Here is a 27,966-nt window from a genome sequence, read left to right on the forward strand (position 1 = left end):
TTGGAAATCTGATGTTATGATCCGCATATTTGGTTTGGCATAGGTTTTACACAGGATGCCCTTCCTTGACGCAACCCTATTCATACGTACAAACATGCAGATTCCACAAAGAAAGCTGTGAGGCGACAGAGCTAACCACTGCGCACTGCAAATTTCATAAAAATGGAAAAAAAGGGACAATTTGAGCAGCCAAAATGGAAAAGGGTTCATTCACCAGGAAGCATGAAGATACGTAGTAAATTTAATGCAAATATGCGTATTATATTTGATATTTCACGTGCGGTAAAGTTAGCCTGGGAGTGGCACAAGATGACAAGAGGTCATGGGGTCACTAAAATCTTTAGGACACATCTCATGGCATTCTGCCGTTATTGAGATATGTAGTGACAAACAGTCAGATGGACTAACGGACCATCCAACTGTCACTACCATCTCTGTGCCAGGTGCAAGGTGCCAAAATCTTTTTCTCACAGCTGCAACTAAACCATCTTTGGTTTTTCTCTGCATGTAGTGAGCTCACTGGCTCCTTTTTAAGAGGCGTTTTTGTGTTTGTTTTTCCGTTCACTTTGTGTTTTACTGCCAATAACCAAATCTGACACACTGGCATTTCATTACATCTTAAATAACAGGGATCAGAGGCTTTTTCTTTTTTTTTTTTGCGGCTACTCTGATAAGATAGCATATATGACACAAAAATCTTCAAACTTACACATATAGTTTATATTGATTTCCAACATGGTTTAGAAGTTGCATGACGTATATATGAGCCTCAGGTTTGCAGGCACATACCTCTCTATCTGACATATTCCTAACCCGTGACCATTTTTTCAGCTGCTTCACCGATTTTGGCCTCTACTAAACAAGACAGGGATGTGAGGGTGAAGAATAACTGAATGCCACGAGGGACGTGAGCTGCCATGACATATACATATGTTGAAATGTTTTGTTTTCAAGCACCCGTCTGTCGCTGTAGGGTTCAGGGCTCTGTGTAGCGGCAGATCTCTTTCCTTCAGGGGTAACAAACAAACTATGGTACACTGAACTTTAACATTCACTGTGTTGCAGCACATTCATTTTTAAGTGTTTCATTTATTTATGCTTCTTTTTTCAGCAACTCCATGCTGCTCATATTGATGCAGAAATTCACAAGTGACCCAGTAAACACAGACTTCTAATTTGAGCTATTTAGCAGGTACAGGAGCAACTTTTAGTTGTTATCGCTACGTCTGTCAAGCTTTCCATTCTTGCACAGCATTTATTCAGTTTACAATAATACCTTTTAACATTACTGGTGTGTAAACTTCCCCAAATTCAATAAAAAAAAAACCTTGAGTCTAATTTGTGATATTGGGTTATATAAATAAAATGGATTTGATTTGACTTGGCAGAGCCGCTAGCGTTAGCTCTGAAAACGTACAAATGACATAACACATTAAATAAACACACACACACAGTGGACGTGCAGGTCGTCAATGAACAATATAATCTATAACCTCACACACTAATGTAACCTATAGGCCCTGTTCACACCTGACATTAGCATGCATCTTGGGTGATCCGTTCACAAGTGGACAGCTCTAATTGCGCCAGTTCACATGCATCATTTCCGTTTGCGAAGACCACGTGCCTTGTTGTTTTTAACTGGTGGGAGGCAGCAATGCACTTCCCGTGCCTTCTCTGCCAGAAATTAAAAGAAGAAGAAGGAATCAGAACAATACAGACTGGATTAGCAAAACAAATCATCCAAGATGTTTGACGAACTAGCGAAATATCTCTATGGGCTTTTCAAAATGTTCAGACATCGTGGGCAAATCCAGTTTACACGACTTATAGATTTTGCCTGTTGTTGTTATTGTTGCACTTTAATTTGAGGCCGTTGGCGTGCAAATGAGTACGTACTTCCGCTTACGAGGACATCAGATGAGCAGGTGGTCCTTCAATGTGGCCCGTAAAGACTACTAAAAGAATGTGGCCAATATTCAGCCCAGACCTCCTCCTAATGTGATCTGAGGGATTGGATCTCAATGCGTCTTGAGTGCATTCACACCTGTACTTAGAGCAACTCTGCAGGACAGCGACCTGTATTTAGAGCTGTCCCCTTGTGATCGGATAACCCAAGACACATGTTAATGCCACGTACATAGACTGTATATAAAAAGTCAGCATAGTCACCGTGACGTCACCCATTGGTTTTTGGAATGCCATTTTGAAGCCTTGAGATTGACATTTTGGCCGTCGCCATCTTGGTTTTTGCACCCAGAAGGGACACGAGAGGGTTGAGCTAAGTACAACCTAACGCTGAATAAAGCATTTTTAGGAAACCATTTCATAATTAACTTTCATGAACTGAAAACACACTGTGAAAGGTTTAAAGTTCTATGACAAAAACACGGACAACTCCCAGACCGGACAATGCTGTGGTAGCAACCTGTCAATCACATGGTAGCCACGCCCTAAAGCATACCCTGCTTTATGGTCTATTTGACTCTAAATGGGACCATAGTTTACTAAATGAACATCAGGCTGTATTGAAGAAGACTTGAAACTAGCGATTGAGACCATAAACTCATGTTTACAATGTTTACTAAGGTAATAAATCAAGTGAGAAGTAGGCTCATTTTCTCATAGACTTCTACACAATCAGACTTCTTTTTGCAACCAGAGGAGTCGCCCCCTGCTGGCTGTTAGAAAGAATGCAAGTTTAAGACACTTCCACATTGGCTTCACTTTTCAGACCAGGAGGTTGCCGACTGTAAACTAGTAAGCTGGACATGCTAATGGTTGCAGCTTATGTTCGAGCAGATACAAATTGTATTCCATACTTTGCAGTTTGCCTCTGTGTTTTTGGTTTTGGAAAGGCTAAAAAACACACCACCTTCATACTCTTAAAACGTTGAGTATCACTCTAACTAAAGTCCCATGCGGACATGCTGCATGTGTCGAGAAATCCAAAGGTTCATAGGTCTGCTGAGTGCTTTAGCGAACAGTAAATGATTCAGTCCATCAAGAGGTCAGTTGCACATGGAGTGAAAAGCTTTTCTCCTCCATCCAAGTTTCAATTTTTACCAGACATTTTTTACCATCCGGCCTGGGGATTTAAGCCAATGACTGTTCAGTCACAGTCCACCTTTCAGCCATCACTAACAGAGGCTTTGAGAATTCTGATATTTCCTGTACCTCATCATTTGTCTGGGATGGAGACTAGATTGTCGAACATAACGAAGAAGAAATCCAGGTGTCTGGAGAAGGCGAAATGCACAACAACATAATTAATCAGTGTTCGTAAGAAATTTTCTCCCAGAGGTAATTAAGAAGTGAGGTGGTATCTCCAGGAAGGGCCTGCACCGAGCATAAAGCAAATGAAAAGTGTACTACAGAGAGAAAAACTCAGCGCTAATTAAATGCCAAAGAGGTTTGCTGAAGAAACAGCTAGTTCAATTATGCTGTGATGGCAGGAAGGGAGAGGAGGGGTAAGTGATGCACATTACAGTGAACTCAGACACATATTGCTTTGGTAAGGCAGTGAAGGTGACCAGCTGGTGTGTGTTGTGGTCAATGGAGAGGTTGAATGGGAGGATGATGAAAACGGACGGGTTGTGAGGGCAGACGCTGTATTGGTTAAGGGGAGTGATGGATCTGAAGCGCATAATGACCCCTGTGAATTTCAGCACGGATAGTATATCTGCTAAGTATTTCATTTCCCAGGGGGCACATCAGAGCGATCAGATAAGCGTTGATGAGCGAGTGGAAAGCGTCCAGGATCAATCTGCCTTTAAACGCCCAAGAGACAACCCTGCAATTGCTGTTTGCCTGAACTTCTGGCTATCCTTAATCAATTCTACAGATGGACAGTGCAGAGGAGATATGAAGTGCTAAGACACTCTGCGTGTCATGGTTGTACAGTAGGTAATGCACAGATTGGACCACAAAAGCCGGATGTGGCACTGCAGAGAATAACATGTAGAAATAAGTTAAATGTAGATATCAAGTAAAAGAGTCTTATTTCAATTATTTAAATAATGTATTGATTTTTGTGTGTGTTAAATGATCCCAAGGTTAATGTCATCGCCAAGGCCACGCCCCCTTTTGGGGGATGGGAAACAGAAGATCCCATAGATGTCAATGCAATTTGACATGTGTTTTGATTTTGACAAGTTTGTTTGTTTGTGTATGTCTGTTTTAGTGCAGGAATGAGTCCTAAAACACGGAGATGAGTTTGCATTTTAGCATTTCAGGTTTCCTCATCTCAAAATCAAGTTTTTTTTTAGTTAGATGCCTGAAATAAGGTCTGTGGTTAACACAAGCTCAAGAGATTTAAATGTTTTGTTCTACGACATAAAATACGTCAGTAAATATCCCACTAGTGAATTTTGAATCTTTTACGTGTCTTAAAAATGGTGGTGGATAACAAGTGGCTAAGTGGCTGAGTTGTGTATACTCGCGCTCACGCAACTGTGGTGTAGTTCGTTTATAGCCTAATGTTAGCTTCTTACACCTGGCTCTGGCATTTACACTTCAAAAATCATAAAAGTGGTGTTTATTTGTAGAGATTATTTCATGAAACAACACGTGTAAGTATCATAAACGTTTAAAAATGTGATAGGGTAGCACATCCCAGATTTCCAATCAGTCCCTGTAGCTAGAGCCATGTCAAAAGAAAAGTGATTGGTTCCCAAATAATTGGATTCAACTCTCAGCTGTGTGTTAACTCTGCCCTTGTGAATATTACTGAACTCAATCTGTATTCCTTAAACGCTCTGAAGAAATTCTATTGTGATGTGAGCCAATTAAACAAGTGAAATACTAGTATTTTGTCCTCCTTGATTTCGAAATCTGGGATGTGCTACCCTATCACATCTTTATGCTTATTGGACTTTGGGTCCAGCACTCCACCATGAATCTTATTTTTGAAGTGAAACCTCCTTTACCAAAACATGTCATAAACATTTGTTTGCTCAATAATCCAAAACACAATGGACAAATCCCATTGGCTTTTTGTCGAGGGAACCTGTGCAATTCTAACTTCTGGGTTGACCAACAAAAATATGTCATAACTGCACCACTCTATATACATGTCTAATAATTATTTTGCGACCTTGCCTGCACATGACCTCCCGTGGTGATGTTTTCAGCAGCAGCAGGCAGCTGTTCAGCGAAAATCTTCTAAAAACCCACTGTACACTACCTGCTTAGCCTCAAACTGCACACAGACACAGTTCGCTGGATAACAAAATGGAACATTTAGCAGCTAACGAGCCAGATATTTCCCTCAGGAGTTGGTGGAGACCAAAAACAGAGCAAAAAGGACCAGAGACGAGATTCCAAATGAATAATTATGTTATTACGTAACTGCTGAATGGGTAAATAAGCAACTGTTTGCTCACAAGTTCAGCATATCAACTCAAGAAGTGATATCAACGTTATGAAGAAGCAGCGTTTTGATGCCCTGTCTTGTTGAGAATTTCAAGCATGTTTAACCGCTAGCATCACAGTTCGGTGTCTTTGTGTGGTCAGAAATGTTGCACCCGTAACCCAACACCCAACAGTGATGTCACAGGGTCCTGGAGTCCACCTGGAAGTCACTGCAGCAAGGTGAGAAGTTAAACCACTGGAGGTCAACAAAAATAACTTTTTATTAATATGAATTTACTTAATATTAATTTAATATTAATTAATTTGTATTAATTTACCCTTTAAAGTGCTCAGAAATATTGGGAATATGAAACCCTATAACTCCATGACAACTCGATAAAGATCACATGATATGATAAAAAGCTGTAGCTGTATTCTTCATCATGATCTTATTTATTTGCTGTGACATTACTACTAATTACTTCAGATTTGTTTGTCCGTAAGGAGAGACTACTGATTTTGGCTTGCATCCCATGGCAGTCAAAACATTGTTAAAACCTTCCCCCCTGTGGAAGCACACCCCTAAATTACTACAATGGGAACTTCATTGATTTTGGACTTGTTTGTTTATTGGCTGCTGGGTTGATTATGTTCACAGCTTGTTAGCAGACACAGCAATTTCACTTGTGTGCACAGTCCTTGCACCTGGTGCTGCCTTAAAATGTTTAATTTACCTGCAAAATGATTGACAAACTATGCAATGTGAGGCATTCATTTTTTTCTACCATAATGCTTATGATTGGATATGACTTTGTTCCAAAACGGAGATTATTACATTATCTTAGTGCTCAATTTTTAAAGAGTATTTTTATTGATTTCAACAATCAAGGATTAAGGACCATAACACAAATATGTACCCTCTTTTCCAACTCACCATCGACACAGAACACCTTCTCCACACACGTGAGAGCCAAAAACGAAATAAAATAAAATATATAAATAAACAATGAATAAACTAAAATGTATAAATAAACAATGATGAATAAAATATACATATGTGTATACATATACAAAAATAAATTAAGGGGGGCGGGGGTATCTATCAATCTATCTCTCGATATCGATATCTATATATATAGATATATATATAGATATAGATATATATATAGATATAGATATATAGATATATATAGATATAGATATAGATAGATATAGATATATAGATAGATATAGATATCTATATCTATCTATATATCTATATCTATCTATATCTATATCTATATATCTATATATCTATATCTATAGATATAGATAGATATATATATATATCCATATCTATAGATATAGATATAGATCTATAGATATAGATCTATACATATAGATCTATATCTATATCTATATCTATATCTATCTATATCTATATATATCTATATAGATATATCTATATAGATATATATAGATATATATCTATATCTATATCTATATATACATATATATATTTATCTATATCTATATATACATATATCTATATATGTATATATAGATATATATATATATATATTTATCTATATATATCTATATATGGATATATAGATATATATATTTATATATATATATATATATATATATATATATATATATCTATATATCCATATATATATATATTTATATTTATCTATCTATATCTATCTATATATCTATATAGATAGATATCAGGCATAATTATGGGATAATGGCATCTTAAACACTAAGTAGAAATATTAGCGCTCACTTTTAAAGATTAAAAAAAACACAAGATGAAATGAGGACTCTCAGGTATGGCGCACCCATCACCTTGCCATTATTCCCTTTTCGCCGCCCATGACTGCTGTATAAATGCGCAGCCTTGACGTCGACTCACCAGTATAAGAGAGAGCGCCCGTGCAGGCAGTGAGGTGATTGTTGGAGAGTATAAGAGGTGTTCACATCAGCCAGAGCGCACAGACACACACAGCTGACCGCTGCTGAGGGGGCCACCTTGTCCTCCTCTATCTGGATAAAAAACAACAGAGGAGTCACCTCCATTCTTTTTTTTTTCCTTTTCATTTTTTGTGAAACTCTTCCACTCTCTTTCCACTTATTGTCTTCAGTCCGAGAAGCAGCTTTCCGATTGAGTTCCTTCAGACAAGTGTGTGAGCAAGTTTTCAGCACCACTGTAGAGTGGACAGCGCCCAGCAGCATGGAGCCCTACACGGTGGCCGGAGAACAGCTCTCTCTGTCCGACCTTTACTCCGTCATCCCCTTCAATGTCAACTACACGGACGAGGAGAGCGGCTTGCAGAACTACACCGAGCAGCAGCAGCAGGCTCCGGCGAGGAGCGCCGCGGGGATAATCATAGCCATCTCCATCACGGCTCTCTACTCTGTCATCTGCGTGGTGGGACTCCTGGGCAACGTCCTCGTCATGTACGGGGTGGTCAGGTAGGTCAGGGTTCATTTGATTACAGTCAAAGCGAGACTTAATGAGAGCAACAGAGCCCAAATTTGATGTGAAATTCACTATTATTTCACACACATTATAGTGCCATTGTGTGCTCATGAGACCCTATAATGCACCCAGGAGTGAGTTTTAGTGATGATCCCACAAATTGAACACATTTTGATACAAAGTCTACATTTTAAATTTTGTTGTTCAGCTTGCTTTTGGCTTTTACTATACCCCCCATTTAATGAAAGTATATATATATACACTCTCAAAATCATGATTTCAATAGAAAAGCAATAAAAAAAAGTACATCTCATTGCTAAAAAATGGGTCTATATACAGCAGGAGTTTATAGTTTTGTGCAGAAAACCTGTAAGAATTAGAAAAGATTATTTAAAATATACATTTTTTGATAGACATGGCGTCTTTATTCTAAATGTTCCAAGTAGATCAGCATGTATTCCCCCATGCATTAACAACTCTCTTTTTCTGCTTGTCTCTGTGAGTGTGAGTTGAGGAGGGGGAGCTATGTGCATTCATGCATTCTTGACTGCATTTGTGTGTGTGAAGTGCGTCTTAAACAAGTGCCACCCTGCATAATGCATGACATTATTCTTTCATTATTTCTACAACAAGTTTTATGCCAAAGAGGATTGGTGGCAATCGAAACGTCTCATCTCAGACACAGTCTCTCAATCCAGTCTGAGTCGGCTGCACCTCAGGCAGAGAGGGTTGCTCAAACAGAGTCTCCATTAGCTCATCTGTGGACCATCAGCTGCATAATGGGATTGTAAGAGGGGAAATCCTCCAGTTAGAGACATGTTTGGGTCTTTATTAAAGCGTGTTCTGCATTTGCCTCCTAATTGGCTTATAAACGAGAAGGATAAACAAATCTTTTATTTAAGCTTTTATAATCAGTGGTTTTAAACATTTAATTGATGGAACCTAAGGTGTTTTAAGGATAATAGACTTTGTAAAGAGTAAAGTGACTTTGTCCATTAGTGAATGTCTGCAATATAATGATCAGTCCAAGGTCACAGTTTCCCCCTCAGCTCTAAAAGCATTATAATACAGGCTACACCCACTTTGTCACAAGCACCCTGTCATTTCCCAGAGAAGCCACCCATCCTTGACTTGCATGCTTGTCAAGAATAAAACAGCTTCTGCAGCAGCCTCTGCCTCATGTTAATTATACTAATCTCAAACACTCTCCGTACGTGTTCCCCCAATATCACCTGAAGCATTAATTACTGCCGCTGGAACCGGCGAATTAAACAAACAGGTAAATTGAAATGCCCCAATAGTAGTAATCAGTAGAGAAGGATAACACAGACAGGCGTAGGCGAAGCAGTCAAGGTCATTTTTCAGCCCACAAGAATGACATGACGGGTTAAAATGTATACATTAAGATATAAACGTGGTCTAAATGGTTGTTGGTATTGCTTAAATTGATACAGAGAAAGAGAGAAGCAGAAGGAGTACCGGAAAAGAAAATGAGTTGAACATAGGAAAAGCCACAAGCAAGGCATTTCCTGCAAGTGTCAATCTTTGGATATTAAACAAAGAAAACATCATAAATATTTACAACTCTGCCCGTTATTTCCATCCAGGAGTTGGAGTGAAAATAATGGGCAAAACAAGGCACAAGACAAGTAAAATAAGAGTGAGCGAGGGAGATAAGAGGGAGACAAAGAGGAGATGGATGAGAGCATCGGAGAAGGCAGTGAATCAAACTGTGTGCAGCGATTCGTCATGCAGTCGTGTTTGTGTGAGTGAGTGAGAGGACTCATCACCAATGCAAGACCCCATAGAAACAGAAGCAGAGCGCATTTACCATCCCGGACAGAATATATTATCTCCTGTGAAACATCTGTAAACTCTGAAGGGAGCGAACTTAGAGAAGAAACAGATAAAGTGCTGTAATAACAAAAAAGAAAAGAAAAGAAAAAGCTTGGTAAACACTGTTCTCCATGTCATTTATATTCCTGTAGTTTTTAAAACTTTCTGTGTGCATACTATGTGATATGTTAAGTTAATGATGATGGCTGAAGGAAAGAAAGACAACCACACACACTATCCCTAAAATTTCAGTCCTGGTTGATTTGGCAACCCAGAATCAGCAGTGATTCCTGCCAGACTTCCAAAAAAACATTGATGCTTGGAGCAGCAAATCCTGTCAACCCCGAAGAGTGTATTTGAACAAACAGGCTATTGGGACCACAGTACAAGAGCAACTTGTCTATCAGTTTACAGCAATTACAAACAAATTGTGGGCTGAGAGAATTCGCTGCAATGAAGGCAGTCAACAATGTCTGAATTCATGATCTAAAAATGCATTTTTTTTCTATTTTTTGACATCTCATTGACCAACTATTTAATTTAATCTTTGAGGCAGAAGAATGAAGCCAACGCCGAAGTGCCAAAAACTGTAGTTCATCGAAAAAGCCATCCTCATTGACCTCAATGTTAAAATCATAGACCGTATATAAGAAATGGACAAAATTGGTTTGTGGACTGCGGTTTTGAAACCTTGAGTTTGGCATTTTGGCCGTAGCCATCTTGGTTTTTTGCAACCAGAAGTGACACGAGAGGGTGGAGATAAGTACGTGGTAGCAACCTGTCAATCATAAGGTAGCCACGCCCTAAAGCATCCTCTGCTTTATGGTCTATTTGACTATAAATTGGATCATAATTTACTAAATGAACATCATGCTGTATTGAAGAAGACTTGAAACTAGTGATTGAGACCATAAACTCATGTTTACAATGTTTACTGAGGTAATAAATCAAGTGAGAAGTAGGCTCATTTTCTCATAGACTTCTATACAATCACACTTCTTTTAGCAACCAGAGGAGTCGCCCCCTGCTGGCTATTACAAAGAATGCAAGTTTAAGGCACTTCAGCATTGGCAACCCAACTTTTTATTTTTATACAACTCACCCGTTTAAATTATATTACGGCTTAAAGTAATGCATAATTAAGGGCGTGGCCACTTTGAGTGAGAAGTGGGTGCCGTCACAGCCACTAGCTGTCTGCTAGGTGTCACCTCAGCTAATTAAAGTCATTGAACTTAACCTCTCAGACGTGTTTGTGGTGCTGGTGCCTTTTGGAGAATTTTTCATGCACACATCAGATAAATAATATGGCTTGTTGTGTGTTTAATTGTATGCCGGGCATCATGCTGGTCAATATGCAGGCTGTGGATGATGGGCTGTAATGTCCACGAAACTTGGAATAGCGGACAGCACCATTCAACCATGACTCTTTTCCCATATACTCTAATTACTCTAAGGATTCTAAGAAAAAAGGAGGAGGCGAGTATTTTATGGTGAATAACATTAATGCACAAATTGAAGGAGCTGAAGGGATTGCATTTCACTGGAGTTGTATCGTTACCTTACAAAATGAAAAAACTGGAACACAGACTTCTTCAATCGTTCAATCAGTGAGTGAAATTCTACCGTAAGTGTTATTTTAATTATAGGCCTATGTTAGCACCACTACCAGCCGGGAGCAACAAGACCACAAGGTTAACGTTAGCCAGCTAGCAACACAGAATAGCATATAGCCTAACTTGTTAGCAGCTTTGAGATAGGGGGGCATGTTTCAGCAACCAGGCTTCATTCGGCCCGCCTCAGCTCCATCCACGCTCCACCTCTTTGCCCATTTTTGGATTAGCTGGAGTCGTCACTGCCAAGATGGCGAACGCCGGAGCCACCCACATTGTGCTTCGCTCACCTACGTCAACTACATCTATGTTTTATACAGTCTATGGTTTCTTGCAATGCAAATCTTAGAGATTACAACTACAGCTGTTGCAATGAATCATCCATAAAATGCCAGAAACAGTGGAAAATGTCCCGCAAAACCCAAAGATATTCAATTTAGAATGATATTAAACAGAGAACAGTAGCAAAATTTCACATTTGAGAAGCTGGAAGCATCAAATGTTTTATTTTTTCTCAATAAATAACTTAAATGAGCCCAATTTGAAGCATCCTTCTATGTTTTTTTTTTTGCCTGTCACATCAGGCAGCTTATGAATAAAGTAAAAGTCATAAATTTGAGATAATTCCCTCCACTTAGATTCCTGGATAGAGACTCTCAAATGCACACAAACTCCATTTAGAGTGGCGTTCGCATGGATGCTCACGTCTGTGTGAATTGGGCTTTGGGCTGCGGTGCCGTTGAGAGCCCTTGGTCTGATTGCTGATAGAGAGGCTGACACCTCTGGAGATGGTCTACAACTCCTCTTATCTTCCAGCTATCCTCTCTATCTCAGCCCCTAGTCCCGCCGCCACACCTGATAGATAAGACCTGCCTCAGTGCTCAGGCAATTTATTATCAAGTGGCCTCCGTTTGAAATCAGTTGGATGCGCAGCTTTAGTGGAGGGCTGGGATTAGTTTGTGTGGAACTGAACTGCGTCTTGGGGATTATTGTTCCATTTCTACCAAGAAAAGCAGATCTTGGACAGCATTCTCACACATATGAGTATTCTGGTATGGTAATATTTTGGTAAAGCTACAGTGTGAGTCAACACAGCTTTTTTTTCTTAATGGACTGGGAGTGGAAATTTGGCTGGAAATATCAAAGCCTGTTGCCGGGAGGAGCATGGCTGTATGGGTTTGTGTGACTGAGTATCAGTCTGTTTATTTCCTGGGCTGAGTCAACATGGCCAATTTGTCTCACTGCTTGTCTTCTATCACACCCAGCAGTATTTATATCAGCCCGAGTGTGTGCGTGTATTGGCCGTCAGCCCTGCAAACACAGGAGAGTGGAGCCTGACAAAGAAAAGATTGATGTAGTCACACCAGGCAGTGTTACTCCATCTAGCGCAGAGAGAAAGAATCAAGGCTGATTTCAATGCAAATGCTAAATGTGGGTCTGTATAGAGCTCCCAAACCAACAAAAGGCAGTAAAAGGTTATCAGAAGAGTCAGAAATTATAATTGAATACCTCAGGAAATCATACAGTTATCATTTATTGAAATAATTAAAATGTGGTGTAGAAATAGATATAAAGTGTGGAAGCCCTAAACGGACATTATTTTAATATATATTTTTTAATACTGTTCTCTCGAGATCACAAAATAATGATGTTCTCAAGAAAACAAGCTTTGTTATTTCAAGATTGTTGTGGAATTTCTGATACTCAGGTTAACTCAGTCAACAGGAAGGAAGAGGCCCCGGAGCTGTTGATGTCTTACATTTCAGTTTATTGAAGCTTGATCAAGGAGAATTGTCAGGCAATTGTCTGCTCTCTCCGTGAAGGCCTCATAACTTTGTCCTTTCCCCCTTGTACTAAGTGTTTTACTCTTATCGTGTTTTGACTTACTCGGTTCCTCTGGCATCTCTGACCTTGGTTGCCCCAGCGACTGGCTTTATGGTCCCTACTACAGACACAGCTGTACAGATAACGGTGGCGCCCCTAGACAGGAATCCAACCCAATAATGTCAACAGAGGGACACTCTGAGAGACACTCTAAACTCCCGACCAAGGAGAGAGGAACTGATAAAAAATTCCATCACAGAGCATAACGAGATAATTAACTCGTTGTCATGAAAAAACAAGGGTAGTTTTATTTTATTACTTATTACTACCGGTGCTAAATCGTACGCCGATGGCCATGACAAAGCATCAGTATTTGACGCCTAAGGAATGAGAACGGGCTGCACATGGCGTACAAATGACACACCAATAGCAAGAAAAGCGTCCTTTAAGCACGCAAAATTACTTGCTATTATCGTGTCATTCATACAGTACGTCATTTAATGCGACCGGGCCGGCCTATACAGTCATATTTTTGGCTCGTCTGATAACCCTTTTTCAGCTTCAGAGCTTCACAGATCTGTGTATCACTTGGTTGAGTATAGAGTGCTCCTTCTCGCTGGTTAGATGGGATTTACATAGTGGCGAGGTTGGCGGCATTTCATTAATGGAAGGTTGAATGATAAACTGATGTTCAATGGCACTCTATCCAGGTGAAAAGGCAGAAATCGTTCACATAGCCTTCAGACACCAGAAGTTAGGATGGTCAATACTCGTAGGCCTACATCACTGCTTGTTTCAGTTGTGTGCTGCAGAAGACGTATGAAAGGAGGAATGGATTGGACAGCCTTGACTGCCTCCTAGCAGGGAGTCTATCTGCTGTGAGGAAACAAACAAAAAAAAGAAAGTGGCCGATTAAACCATCACACAGAGTGTGACAAACGCGCTTCACTGTAACATCAAAAAGGGCGTTACAATGCGATTTCTTGACACATAATTGCTTCTACCAAGCCTACAAAAGAGGAATATAAAAGCTTTCCACTCTATCTGAATTATACGCTGAGCAATTAACCATAACATAACTTCAGAACAGGCTATGTGATTGCAATGGCAAAACATGGAATTGGGAAAGTTTCTTGTCACAGCTTCGGTGTTTTTATACATAACCACCTGTCAATGCTTGGGTGTGAAATTAAAGTCATGTGTTGGTCACCTGCTCAGAGGAGGCACACTTAATAGCACAAAAGAGCCTCCGCCTGGAGCCACGTCTGCCTTTTTTATGCCACACCGGTTCTTTGGCATCCTCCAACCAAGCACTCGCGCCAGCGTGGATGTTAAAAAATATCTCGGGGCCAAGAAAGCTACACCTCTTTGTTTTTCAATTATTTCCCCCCCTGATTTACAGTACTTGTGTGTACAAACAGACCCTACGGTAAAAGGCTGCAGACCTGAATTATTATTTTATCACCATTTAATTTCTAATCTTCATGGTGGTATGATTGGGTGGTGTCACATCTCAGTCCCCCCAGTGCTTGTTTTACTGAAGGGAGGGAGAGACGAAGCAGGATCCACCGTGTGCTGGCCTGTCTTGTCAGCTTGGATTAGGGAGAGGGGGAAAGAGATTTCTTTGGAATCCGGTTCAATTACCAAAGTGTTTGACGATAAACACACACTGGCACATAATCCTCTCCCCATGTCAAGAGCCAGGCTTAAGGTGCTTAATCAAACGCTTCAAACAGATTGGGATGCAAAAGTAAACAGAGAGCAGAATGAGACTATAGTAGAGTTACAATTTGATCTCATAAGGCGGCTGTGATGCAAAACTCCCAACTGGTGATTTTCCTTTTTCTCTTCTCTAAGCAAAGCATTGGATTTATATTGTGCTTGCCTCACAGGCAACCCTTACATAACCACCAAAAGCTCAAAGCTCTCCTTTGCTGTAAGTGGATCTTAATACACACATACACGGATTATGATGATTAAACATACGAGGGAATGTTCAAAACCACCCACCTGCTGCGGACCTCACCGTTTCCTTCTTTCTAGATAAAAAAATGAACTAAAAATAGGACTGTATTTATTTTACAGAGGCGGGTTGTGTAACGGGAGGTCTTTCTTCTGTTTACTACCTCTATACACAGTTCATAATGGCCCCGTTAACTTTGTTTTGTACCGCTGACAGCGGTGACAGTCAACAGTCTCTGCGTTGTGTTTGTTTGTAGACCAACGGCTGACGTTACACTCCAACGAACCACAGACAGCTCCGATGTCGATTCAAAATGGATTTATTTGCTTACAAGCACTTTGGGACACGTGTTCACCTGGGAGATACCAGCCCAGTCTGACTTGTTACCCAAGTGATGAGCTTATACTGACTAGCTCCATCGTTACCTTGGATACTGTAGTATTAAATATAAAATATAAAACAACTAAAATATGAAAATAACACAAATATGTACACCAAATGACTATCAAATAATTACTGATGAAATTAATATTAACAATTAATTAAAGCTGAAATTGTGTAGCTAATGTATCATGCAAGAAGCATATGTTACAGTTGCAAATTGACATTGAATGAATAGACCTTAGACCTACAACAGGCTTCAACATTAATGTTATTTACCTTGCCCAGTCGGGCAACTGCGTCGGAAATCAACTAGCACAAAGTAAATTTTTACTTGACTTGATACAAATTGTTTTATTTATTAACCGTTGTCGTGTTTAATCTTTATTTAAGTAAATGACTCTGGGGTTTCACCCGCATCCTCTAATGCCACCCAACTAAACTCCTGTCTCCAGGTTAATTGAAATGCTCACTTGCGCTTCAGCTCATAAACTTTGTCTTTACCCGCGACAAGTAGGTGATATGAGGGGATGATGAGAGGCGATGCCATCCCCCTTGTTAGCAAAATAACCAAAATGCCACCCACTTGTTTACCTGCCATCCCCCCTCTCCATCCCCTACAGCAGCAGAGAGGGCAGAGGGGTGGTTTAGTTGAATATAATAGTCTAGTCCGCCTGACTCATTGATCCTTTAGTAGCCTCCACCTGGTGTTCCGGCTGCAAAACGGGCCGCCGGAGCTAATTGCAGCCACCAGTTGCGCCGCAGCGCATTTTAGAGTCATCCCAGAAGAAACTGGGTATTGATAAATGAAATAAATGAATTTATTTAAAAGTCCAGTGTGTAGGATCTGGCGGTATCTAGCGGTGAGGTGAGGGGATTGCAACCAACTGAAGCCTCTCCCGTGTTCCAAGCAAGTTGGTTTACTACGGTGGTCGACACGAAAATGCGAATGGTCCTCTCTAGAGCCATAGAGTGTGTGTGTGTGTACAACGGGAGTGAGTTAAGTTATCGACTCCAGCCCAAGCAGAAAAAGTTAACAGTGTTTGGTTTGTCTGTTCTGAGCTACTGTAGAAACATGGCGGTGCAACACGGCGTACTCCGTAAAGAGGACCCGCTCCCTATGTAGATATAAATGTCTCATTCTAAGGTAGTGAAAACACAATGATTCTTATTTTTAGGTGATTATACACTTAAGAAAACATACTTATTAATATTATATTCCATTTCTGCCAATAGATCCCCCTAATTGTTAGACACTGGTCTTTTAAATGTAATGTATATCGATAAATCCATGGTGCTGAAGTAGCAGACGGTTTTATAATTGTGAGTTTTTCAACCTAACTTCATCTGTTACCATAGTTCTGTTGCCTGACATAAAAATGACACTCAAAAGGCTGAAATGCGTTCTCATGACACGCGGAATGTCCTTGTAATGTCATGCTATTTATACTCCTTCCCATGAGTTCAGGTTGACAGAGGAGACACAGACAGTACTGTTGCTGTCATCTAGAGATTGATGTTGGAGCAGACAGTGAATAATGGAACAACCGATGGGACTCTCCGTCACTGTAATTATATTTTCTGATTCAGCTGAAGCCTGCATTCACATCAAACTGATTTATTACATGAGACAACATTTCATCCCACAGAATCCAGTCACTAATATATCATCAATGGACCAACTCCCAAAAGTGTCATCTGATAGACGTCATCAATTTAACTCTTGACTTGATTTCCATTTTAGATACTGACCTTATCTATAAACTCTACAGCTCGCCTCAAGGAGGACTCATTCCCAGAGACATGACATGAGCTGAGAGTCCGTTTTCCAGAAAGACAACAACACGGCACAGCCTGACAGGGTGATACCAGACAGCTTGTTGTTACATTTATAGGCTGTTCTTGAACCTGACTTGCTTTATTCTTTATTTCAGAGTCAAACTCCTGCCTCTTGCTATTGCTCTACCACTCCTCTATATAGTTCCTTTTTGGGAAATTTACTTCCACTAGTGCAGTGCCCATTCGGAGCGCGTGCCCAGTTGCTTGGCCCCCAAAACTTCTGTTTACAGCGTTGTTGAGAACTGCTGTATTGCTGCTTGCACCACCACCAAGTGTGAAGTTGATTGGATGATTGGTTCTGGAGATATGCAAAGGACAGTCATATATAGTATATATACACAGTCAGACAGACAGATTACTTCCTGCTACAGAACCACCTCCTGGCCAAATGGTACCAAATTTGCCATGGTCACTCAGACATCATAACTAAACATGTCCACCAAATGTGGTCCCAATAGCACAACGAATTTAAGCCCTGCCTGCAGCATTTGAGCAAACTTTGAGGGCCAGCTATGAAAATGGGAGTGGCATACAGAACTTTGTTTCTGAGACTTAGGGTTCAAAAGCTACAGGCCAAAATGTAAAGTTCATGGTTATAGCGCCACCATCTGGCCAAATTGCACCAAATTCGACACTGGGTCCTTCACTCCCTTGGGTTCAGCAATACACCCACCAATTGTGAAGTTGATCAGATGAGCGATTCTCGAGATATGCGAATAACACACAGAAGGACAGACAGACAGAGATTCCTCACCTTATAGTTAGATGCTGTCTTGGTTGGATGGATCATATATTTGTATTTTAAAGATTCAGTGGGTAGAAATGGAGCAAATATGATTAAAAAAAAGTTATTTTTATAAAATGGTCACTATATCCTGACAGTAGTGCATGAGACTGGTAATCTGAAAGAAATCATGCTCCTCTGTGTCCTCTGGTGCTCCTAACGACATCTGCCAGATTTCATAGACCAGAGGAAAACAACCAATCAGAGCCGAGCTGGAGCCTTGCCATCTCTGAGCAGCTGTCAATCACTCCCAAACGCCGATCAAACAGTCAAACTAGGCAGCGCTGATCAAATATGAATCAAGATTCTGTTACTGCAATGCCTTTTTCTCACATAAAATGTTTTCAGAAACATCTTGTAGTGGACTGTTTAGCTGTAAAATGAGATAGTTTGTGACCTGGCAGCCATGTTGAGATCAAGTTGAGGAAATACCAAGCACCGCCCACCAGCTGGAGCACAGCCAATAGGAACGCTCTCTCTGAAATGACCTGTGATTGGCCATACTCCCGTCATGGGCTAGATTTTCTAAAGCCTGAAAACAGAGCCATGAGGAGGTGCAAAAGTCTAGTTATCTCTCAGAGCACTTGAATTACAATATGCTGAATGGTTGTTGTGGAATTTTTGCCCAATGATGCCAAAAATATACTGCCTATTGACACTTTAAGGCATGGTACTAATTTTACACAAACCCATCAGACCAGGTTTTAGTTATTGTGTGCAAGTAACAAGCATTTAATCAGTTCCACCAAAGAGATGTGTTGAATTAACACAAAATTCAGTCCCTAGACCACAAGAAAATCAATGCACAAATCCATTTAGACACCGGGCTTGTATTCTAACGGAACACAACAACAAAGATTGCACCGCTAACATGAATATTATTCCTCAATTTATTCTATTTTTCCATTAAAACTCATAGGGTATTGTGCAATCTACCATACTTATTCATTCAGCCAATTATTTATCATTAAAAAAAAAAATAGAATGTTCAATTCCATATAGTATCAGCATAATGTATTCATACAGCATTGTAATGTGCATTAAACAGTATATCTCCATGAAAGTTCGTACTTTTCTGGTCACTAATGCTTGCCCTTTGTGCCTGTGGGTAGCTGTTGTTGGATTGCATTAGGGCGCAATGATTTAAATATCCTGCAACTAAATCAGCTAAGCTTTATATACAGTATTAATGCATCTTGCCAGGTTTCAGAGGAGGGAAGCCATTGTGAAAATAAGCCTTATGCCCTAGAGGAGACTTTCTGACCTCAATAAGCCTATACTGTACCAAATCAAATGAGTTCACTGCTGATGACCATTCTGTTTTCTTCCAATAAATGAGAAAACATATAACTATGCACAGTCCCAAGCTAAAAGCAGGGTCCAGCACATACAATATATATGAACCTCATTTCGTCAGCAGTAGTATTTTCTTTTCACAGCTCTCTGGTGCTTTCCCTGCAAGTAGGCTGCTTGATCAGAGGGCGTTAAGCCAATTGTAACCATTATCTCAAATCACTCATTTAGAAAAACAAATCTCTTGTTGTTCAAAGCGACTTTGCACATCTATAGCATGATGGTATTAACTCTTCATCTAAGTCATAAAAGCACGCTGCACAGCAAATATCACTTTCAAATCCCCCATATCCCATAATAACAGAGCTCTCCACACCCAGCTGCTCTCATTTTCTCAACACGTTTTTCCTCTGCTCTGTGATCACAACCAGATACACCAAGATGAAGACGGCCACAAACATCTACATCTTCAACTTGGCTCTTGCCGACGCCTTGGCCACCAGCACGCTGCCCTTCCAGAGCGCCAAATACCTCATGAACACCTGGCCGTTTGGGGAAATCCTGTGCAAGCTCATCATCGCCATCGACTACTACAACATGTTCACGAGCATCTTCACCCTCACCATGATGAGCGTGGACCGCTACATCGCCGTGTGCCACCCGGTCAGGGCGCTGGAGTTTCGGACGCCGGTCAAGGCTAAGATGATCAACGTGCTTATCTGGGTCCTGTCATCTGCAATCGGGGTGCCCATTATGGTCATGGCTGTGACCAAAGTAAAGGAAAATGGTGAGATAGTGTTTTCTTTCACTGTTTTATCTTTCTTTATTAATTAAAGTCTTCATACGATTATTAACCGTCTTCCAGAATTGGGTGAGTCATACGCTCACCCAACTGAATCTTTGCCAAAGTGCTCGAGAACAGACACAAAACACATTAGAGAAGACCTTCAACATGCTTTGATCTGCTTAATTAGCAATTATTAGGTCAAGCTACTGGCCGATAAGACCTTCATCAGAGCTTACATATCACACAAGGGAAAAGCAAGAATAATGGTGATTATGAATGCAGTCCCAACCCACTGAGGATTCTCAGAGTGAATGGCAAAGCCCTTGAAACATTTACACCACTGGTTCCAAAAACCCTCCATCAAAACCAATGATGATAATATTAGAATATCATTGGTAGTCCACGAATTACTTTTTGGCGTCACTGTACAACTTTGCCTACTCACCAGAGCCACAAAATCTGTTCTGTGTGTCTGTGTGACGTTCCAAGGCATGTTGAATGATCAGCCCAGATTAGCTCAATTCATCAATGTCTTTGGGATCAAGTCACAGCTCCTCCCGGAGTTGACCTTGAAGAGGCAAAATATCTTTGTAATGAATCTTTGAAGGAGAAACAGTGTGCATAACAGATAACTGACTCAGTATTGCTGCGCATTATGTTCCTATTGGACACGATTTCATCAAGTGCCAATGTTAAGTTACCTTGCACAGCAGATGGATTCTTGCAATATCACAAAATCATGAGAGAATCCATCCTGTCAGGTGTGAAGTAATGTGTTTGTGTCTGGCCAGCCAAACCACGGACCAATCAGCGTCATGTGAGGAGCTACTGGCAGCTAGGGGGGTGGGGTTTAGGGGTGCGTGAACCAACACAGAGGGGCGACTGTTCGTTCAATACAACAATGGCAGCTCCTAAAGAGGTTAGTAGCTGCAATAGCATCCGTTATATCAGAACTGGAGAGTATTTCTTCATTGAAAGAAAAGCAAAGAACGGCACTCGATGGAAAATATGTTTTCACTCTTCTCCCCACTGGTTTCGTTAAGACTTTGATTGACAGACGGTTCATCCAATCACCAGTATTTTTTTTTTTTTTTAAAGTGCCTGCCCTTTTCCAAACAGTTTCCAATGACGACTTATCAGTTTTTCTGTGTAAACAAACCATCTGGCACATCCAAGCGGGAACCTCCGGTGCTGAGAAATGAAGCCAACGCGGAAGTGCCAACAACTGCAGTTCTTCGAATGGCCACTTGAGGCTGGCTCCAAAAGCGAGTCAATCTCCATAGATCCCCATGTTAAAATGCACAACTTTACATCAGAAATAAACATGTCTACAGCCTGGTACAAAAACACACTTTTGGTCTCGATAGCTAATTTCCCCTTTCATGACAACTCTGCAGAGGGTTGTTTTTATTTAACTCACCCTTTTAAATTATATTAAGGCTTAAAATTAGCCATAATAAGGGTGTTGCCACTTTGAGTGACAGGTGTGTGCCATACCAGGTCGCTAGCTGCCTGCTTTGCTGCATCACCCCGGCCTGCTTCAGCTCCACCAACGATCCACCTATTTGCCCATTTTTGATTTAGGCGAGATTTAGACTGTGCCGTCACTGCCAAGATGGCGATGGCTAGAGCAACCCACTTTGAGCTTCACAACGGCTCTTCAGAAACCTATGGGTGACGTCACAGAGACTACATCCATATTTTATACAGTCTGTGGGCGCATCAGGTTAAATGTTCAGTGCCAATGAAGAATTTAGTGTGTGAAACATAAAGTAACCCTCCGTTCACACATAAGGACTCAAACAGTAGAGGCGCAACAGGTTGCTATTCCTAACCTCCTGGTGCTGCCCACTGTGATTCAAGACTCAACGTCATGACAACCTGGACACGACCAAATCGCACTTGCTTTGCTTCCCTCAGGAAATTGAAGCACAACTTTACTGCAACACACTCAACTATATAAAACTACTTCAAATTAAATGGGGGAGAAGCGCATCGTCGTGGTCCACTTCCTCCCCATTCATCAATTTAATGAGCTACCAGATCTTGATGTGGAAACACATCGCTACTTTAATGGTCCACTCAGAGTAAATTACATACTTAATGTTCAATGCTTGCAAGCTTCAGGCTCGTGAGAGAGGGCATAAGGGTGAGGAAGTCAGGGTGTTGGATGGGCGTGTAGTGCAAGCAAGTGGATGACCACGATGTGTCTAAACCCGCTTGATACCATAACTGTACATTAACAAATTATTTCGAATTTTTTCTGCCCTCTTTCCAGGTAAAACCATGTGCATGCTGAAGTTCCCCGACCCTGACTGGTACTGGGACACTGTGACAAAGATCTGTGTCTTCATCTTTGCTTTCGTGGTTCCTGTGATGGTCATCACCATATGTTACGGCCTGATGATCCTGCGTCTGAAGAGCGTCCGTCTGCTCTCGGGCTCCAAGGAGAAAGACCGCAGCATGCGCCGCATCACCCGCATGGTCCTGGTGATAGTAGCGGCCTTCATCATCTGCTGGACCCCCATCCACATCTTCATCATCGTGAAGACCTTGGTGGAGATCGACACCAGGAACCCCTTCGTGATTGCCAGTTGGCACTTGTGCATCGCCTTAGGCTACACCAACAGCAGCCTCAACCCGGTCCTCTACGCATTTTTGGATGAAAATTTCAAGCGGTGCTTCAAGGATTTCTGCCTTCCCTGTCGGACCCGCGTGGAGCAGCACAGTCTGACCAGAGGCCGCAACACCACCCGGGAGCCGGTGTCTGTCTGCGCCCCAACGGAAGTGGGGAAGAAGCCGGCATGACTAGGCATGGACTGGGTCCCGCACAGCTCTCGCTCAAGGAGGATCCAACAAGATCTGCAATCAGAGGTCACCCAGATCTCCACAACAGAGTTTTAAGAGATCTTAAAAGAGACAAAAGATAGTCTCAAAGAACTGAGTCGTGCCACTAATTGTTTCCAATTTGGAGAAAGACTGGACATCCAGAGGAATAGCTAATGATAATGGAAAACAAGTTTCACTCTGATCTTACTTTTCTATTAAAGTTATGAAAACAAAATGGAATGTTTTTTTTCTCAAATGATGATGCCTTACAAAGGCAGTGACAGTAGATGGGGCGGTTGCCCAAAGAGTATCCAAATGTCAAAGCAAGATTATGAAATTATGAAGAGTACAAGACTTTTTGGTGATGCAAAAGGGACAAAGAAACACCTTCAGGTTTAAATCTTGTCAAGCAAAGAATGCATCGTTCAGACACCATCCATCAGACGGAGTGTAAGGGTGAATAAAAAACAGGAATGTGTAACAATGGGCTTTTCAATCCAGACTTCGTCATTTCTTCTAAGGAACGCTTACTGTAAAAGAAAAAAAAAGAGATTTTGGTGATAAAGTAGTATTATGATGGAGAAAAGAGAATATCATAAAGAAAAAACTTTTTCATTTGTATCTTTAACATCAACACAAAACAGATGAGCCTTTCAGAGCACGACTGATAGCCACCGACAGCTGGATGATGAATTACAGCATAGTTTGTTGCACAACAAGGTCAACCACTCTCTACATGGAGAAGTAGGGGAATCGTGTTTGGTATTGTAAGTAATTTTTAGTTTTTACAATGAAAAATAGATACTTTTACTTTGTTTCCCCCCCCCTTTAGACTCAACTGTGTTAAAAGAAAAACATTGCGGCTCAATGTTCCATGGATTTGAAAATGTCTGTCACATGAAATCATAATCAAGCCCCAGGTGTGTGGGGTTTTGTGCTCAAATGGAAAAATCCAGAATGGCATCAAACCACTGAAGCTTGGCTTTCTATGGACGTCTTCTCTGCTCACCTACTTGACTTTCATGAGTGGTGTTCAATCCTGCCTCTTGGCAGAATCACTAAAGAACATTGGTTCATTGTTTGAAACAAATGTAAAGTCAATGAAACTCAGACTGAGAGCCTCTTCATCACAGCGTCGATTGAGACGTCTGTCCTTGATGTCAACAAACTGCTTCAAGTAGTTTACTGATCTTCATTTTAAACGAGCGTTAAGGCCGTCATCTGTCACATGGAATATATGTGACACATTTAGGACGTACGGGGTGGTAATTTATTCTGGGTAATTTATTTAATCCAACAGATCTTGGCACCAATCAAATTGGAGACATCAATCAATGGATGCCGCGAAGTAAATGATGATCATTTCAACTTTGAAAACCAGATGAAGCATGTCAGAGATGATTATGCAGAGTTTATTAGAAGTTGCTCTCATCTAGAAATATTTTGAAGACTAAATATGTGTTGAAATATGCGTTGCAAACATGTCAAAATATGCCATGATTAATGTTGAAATGTTAAAGGGGACATATCATGCAGATTTTCTGATTCATACTTGTATTTTGGGTGTCTACTAGAACATGTTTACATGCTTTAATGTTCAAAAAACACATCATTTTTCTCATACTGTCAGCCTGAATATACCTGTATTTACCCTCCGCCTGAAATGCTCCATTTGAGCGCCTGTGCTTTCAAAGGTACAGTGTGTAGGATTTGGCAGCATCTAGTAATGTGGTTACAGATTGTAAACAACTGCGTACCCCTACTCTCACTCCTCCCTTTCCAAGACTTCGGTAACACAACACGTTCTCATCCCAACTCGTCATATTCTGACGCTTTGTCAGTCCCCACGGCGTCACTCTTTTTGGTCGCAGTCAACATGTGCTATAAGAACCCTCGGCGTCACTTTTCGCACGCAGTAAACACGTGCTTAATGTTGTGAAGTAAACAAAAAGACATGCTTAGGTTCAGGTAATAAAACCACTATAGTTAGGTTTAGGAAAAAACAACATGGTTTGGCTTAAAACTACAACGTTTGTAAAGGGTTAGGGTTAGGGTTAATTTAAAATGACACTTAACGTTGTGTTAAAGGGACATGAACAAACAGCTGATTGTAACATGACGTACGTGACATGAATAGCGGTCTCCCGGATGAAAGCCTTATATTTTTTTAACCTATCCACCTCCCCTCCTGCCCATCCAGTGTGTATTTTATATTGACGCAGATGGGTTTATATTGTAGTTAATGGAAAGCCCAGTGAGTCTCGTACCGACGTTAAAGGGTTGCTTTAGCGTTGGTATCTAACGGCCGTGACAAAGTGTCAGTATTTGACGCCCTGGGAATGTGAACAGGCTGGGTAACGTGAGCTGCCGTGTGAAAAACCATGGTAGCACCGGTCGCCTTGCTTAGAGGTCATCCTTACCATAATAACACTACTGTATGAGCAACGGAAATCAGACGGCGGCTGGCGGTACCACAATTTTGCACTCACGTTACTGCAGTTTCATAAGCATGCTAGAGAGCTACGGTGGCCTTCAGGTAACGTAAAACGTGAAAGGCTGTGTTTGTTTTGTCCGTTCTGGGTTACTGTAGAAACAAGGCGGAGTAACATGGTGGACTCCGTGAGGAGGACCCCCTCCCTATGTAGATATGAAGGGCTCATTCTAAGCTAAAGAAAACATAATGATTCTTAGTTTCAGGTGATTATACACTAATGAAAACATAGTTATGAATATTATATTCCATTAATGATCCCCGAAATGTTACACACTGTCTCTTTAAGCCCCCCTCCTGAAAAAAGCCGAGTCTGCTCTGATTGGAGTGCAAGAAATATTTGGTGCACCTTTGCAAATGTAGTTCTCAAGCTGTGGGTGATATATTCTAATGAGCCTGCATGTGACATAGTAAGGGGAGAGCCAAATCTGAACGGCTTGTTGAATCACATGTTTTCAGGTCTATACAGCCCACAATAAACTGACTGGTTTGTCTTATTTCACAGTTTGTGGGTTGGTACGCACTCCAGATACCCAAATGTATGAGCAGAAGCACTGCAACAGTGAGTTTTTCATGATATGTCCCCTTTAAGTCAATGTGTTAGACATATCAAACACATCCAAACTGAATATAAACAAAGGAGATGAGGGTAAAGCCCCCTTGAGGCATTTGTGATATTGGGCTATATAAATAAAATTGACTTGACAAATGAAAGGGAAAAAAAGTCAATAAATGTGAATTTGTAGATAGTATAAAGCTTTTGCATTTTAACAAATTTGGCTTCAGCCACAGTTAAAATGACTCTGAGGTGTGCCTGTGCTTTCTTTACACTTTTTGAATCTTGATATTTCACCACAATGCTTTTGAGTCATGTGGCTCAAATGAAAAAAAAATAAATAAGAAAAAAAGAGAAGACAACAATCCGATGCTTGGAAATGACTTTCAGCTCTGTTTACAGATTCAGCAATCTGGCTGTGGAGGTACTCACAGAGACAGTTAGAGAGAGGCTATAAATATTGACTATTCTGTGGGAAGTATTGACATTTTTGCGCCGTGATACATTCCTGCATATTTTCTTACAATGACAGTGGTGATTTAAAGTGTACTGTATATACTCGCTTCGCTTTGACTGAGTGCTGCATCTGTCGGGTGTGCAGGATATCTCCCAGCCACCAATATTTTCTCAAATTCAAAGTTATATAAGGGCACAATGACAGAAATGTACATAATTAGTTTTCCAAAAAAAAAAAAAAAAAAGGGTGGTCAAGTTATTATATTTTGACTAAGTGAATTACTTCTAAAAATTGAAACTGTAATGTGCATTCAGGGTTTGATCACAGTGTGTAGATGTGTGTGCATGATGGCTAATTAAAATGTTTCCTTGTGCCATTTTTTTTATCTCACTGTATAAGCAGAATTGGCCTCATTAATGATATTTTGTCTTTCTTTCAGATTCAGATTGTTTGTTGGATACAGTTGGTTACATTAAACATGTTGTCAATGGTGTAATTCTCTCTGCGTGGTCAGGTCCAAAAAAACAATCAGTAATATTTTACCACCTCATTGCACAAAGTGACAATAACAAAGTAGAGGAGGCATCCGAGTGTTACTGATCAATGCTAGTCAATCAATGTTTCCCTAATGGCAACAGAGATTACCAGTTTTAACAAGCTATCTGGTATACTCCCTGGGGTATTTTAATATTTACACGCCCTGTGCCCTCTGACCTTCGCTATCATTAAATATGGAAGAACAAACATAACAAGCTGTTTCTCAAATAATCCCCTAAAACACTTGTTCTGCCTGGCAGCTCTTCACCACTGGAAAGTCGTGCAGCAAATTCGCCTCAACCTTCAGAGCTTTTATCTTTGCAGGGTATTACTGGTCCTTTAACTGGCAAAGCAACATTAAAAAAAAAACATCAATGAGATTGTTCCATTGGGTTTTGGATTATTAAACTCTGTGGCAAACAAACGTTTATGATACTTACAGATTTTGTTCAGTGTGATAATCTCCACAAATGAACACCACTGTTATGATTTTTGAAGTGTGAATGCATTCGCCAGAAGCAAAAAGCTTACCGCCTTTTTTAAGACACATAAAGGCTTCAAAATTCACGTTTGAGGTATGTATTGATGTATTTTATATCGTAGAACAAAACTCTAAAATCTCTTAAGCTTGCATTAACCACAGACCTTATTTCAGGCATCTAACTAAAAACCCATTCAAAAAAACCATTGACTTCTAGATGAGGGAACCAGAAGTGCTAAAATGCTAACTCGTTTATGGGTTCAAGGACTCATTCCTGTAGCACTCTATTCCATTTGTTATTACCATAATGAGGAAAAGTTTGCAATGAACATGTGCAAAACTGACAACTTATTAATTTAATTTATTTTCCCCTTATATCCGCTCTTGCAGTGGGTTTAATATGTTATGTTAAGATGCTTACAGCAGGCTACTTGGTTAAGTTTTGAGAAAGATCTTGGTCCAACATCTTTAACCAAAGT

The 27,966-nt window shown here is 40.5% G+C and overlaps 1 protein-coding gene and 2 long non-coding RNA genes across 4 annotated transcripts in view; 1 reads left to right on the forward strand and 2 right to left on the reverse strand.

Annotated features, from left to right (window-relative positions):
* Nucleotides 1-24,186, forward strand: part of oprd1a (opioid receptor, delta 1a) — a 95,524-nt gene extending 71,338 nt beyond the window's left edge. The window contains exons 1-3 of one of the 2 annotated variants that reach the window (XM_037795568.1): nt 7,295-7,812; nt 19,781-20,136; nt 22,415-24,186. In XM_037795568.1, the coding sequence (XP_037651496.1) occupies nt 7,571-7,812; nt 19,781-20,136; nt 22,415-22,944 (1,128 nt within the window). In that variant the 5' untranslated portion in view covers nt 7,295-7,570 and the 3' untranslated portion in view covers nt 22,945-24,186. Of the gene's footprint in view, nt 1-7,294; nt 7,813-19,780; nt 20,137-22,414 lie in introns of those variants that run through there. The other variant, XM_037795569.1, reaches the window with a different exon arrangement.
* The window catches only part of LOC119503681, a 95,580-nt gene that overhangs the window by 31,916 nt on the left and 35,698 nt on the right, over nt 1-27,966 (reverse strand). The window lies entirely within an intron of this gene.
* On the reverse strand, nt 11,434-21,818 carry LOC119503680. Its single transcript, XR_005210367.1, has 3 exons — nt 21,791-21,818; nt 19,128-19,131; nt 11,434-11,550 (listed from the first exon to the last, which is right to left on the reverse strand). It is a non-coding gene; the product is annotated as an uncharacterized LOC119503680 (long non-coding RNA).

Source organism: Sebastes umbrosus, chromosome 15 (assembly GCF_015220745.1).
Source record: "Sebastes umbrosus isolate fSebUmb1 chromosome 15, fSebUmb1.pri, whole genome shotgun sequence".
In the NCBI taxonomy this organism is placed as follows: domain Eukaryota; kingdom Metazoa; phylum Chordata; class Actinopteri; order Perciformes; family Sebastidae; genus Sebastes; species Sebastes umbrosus.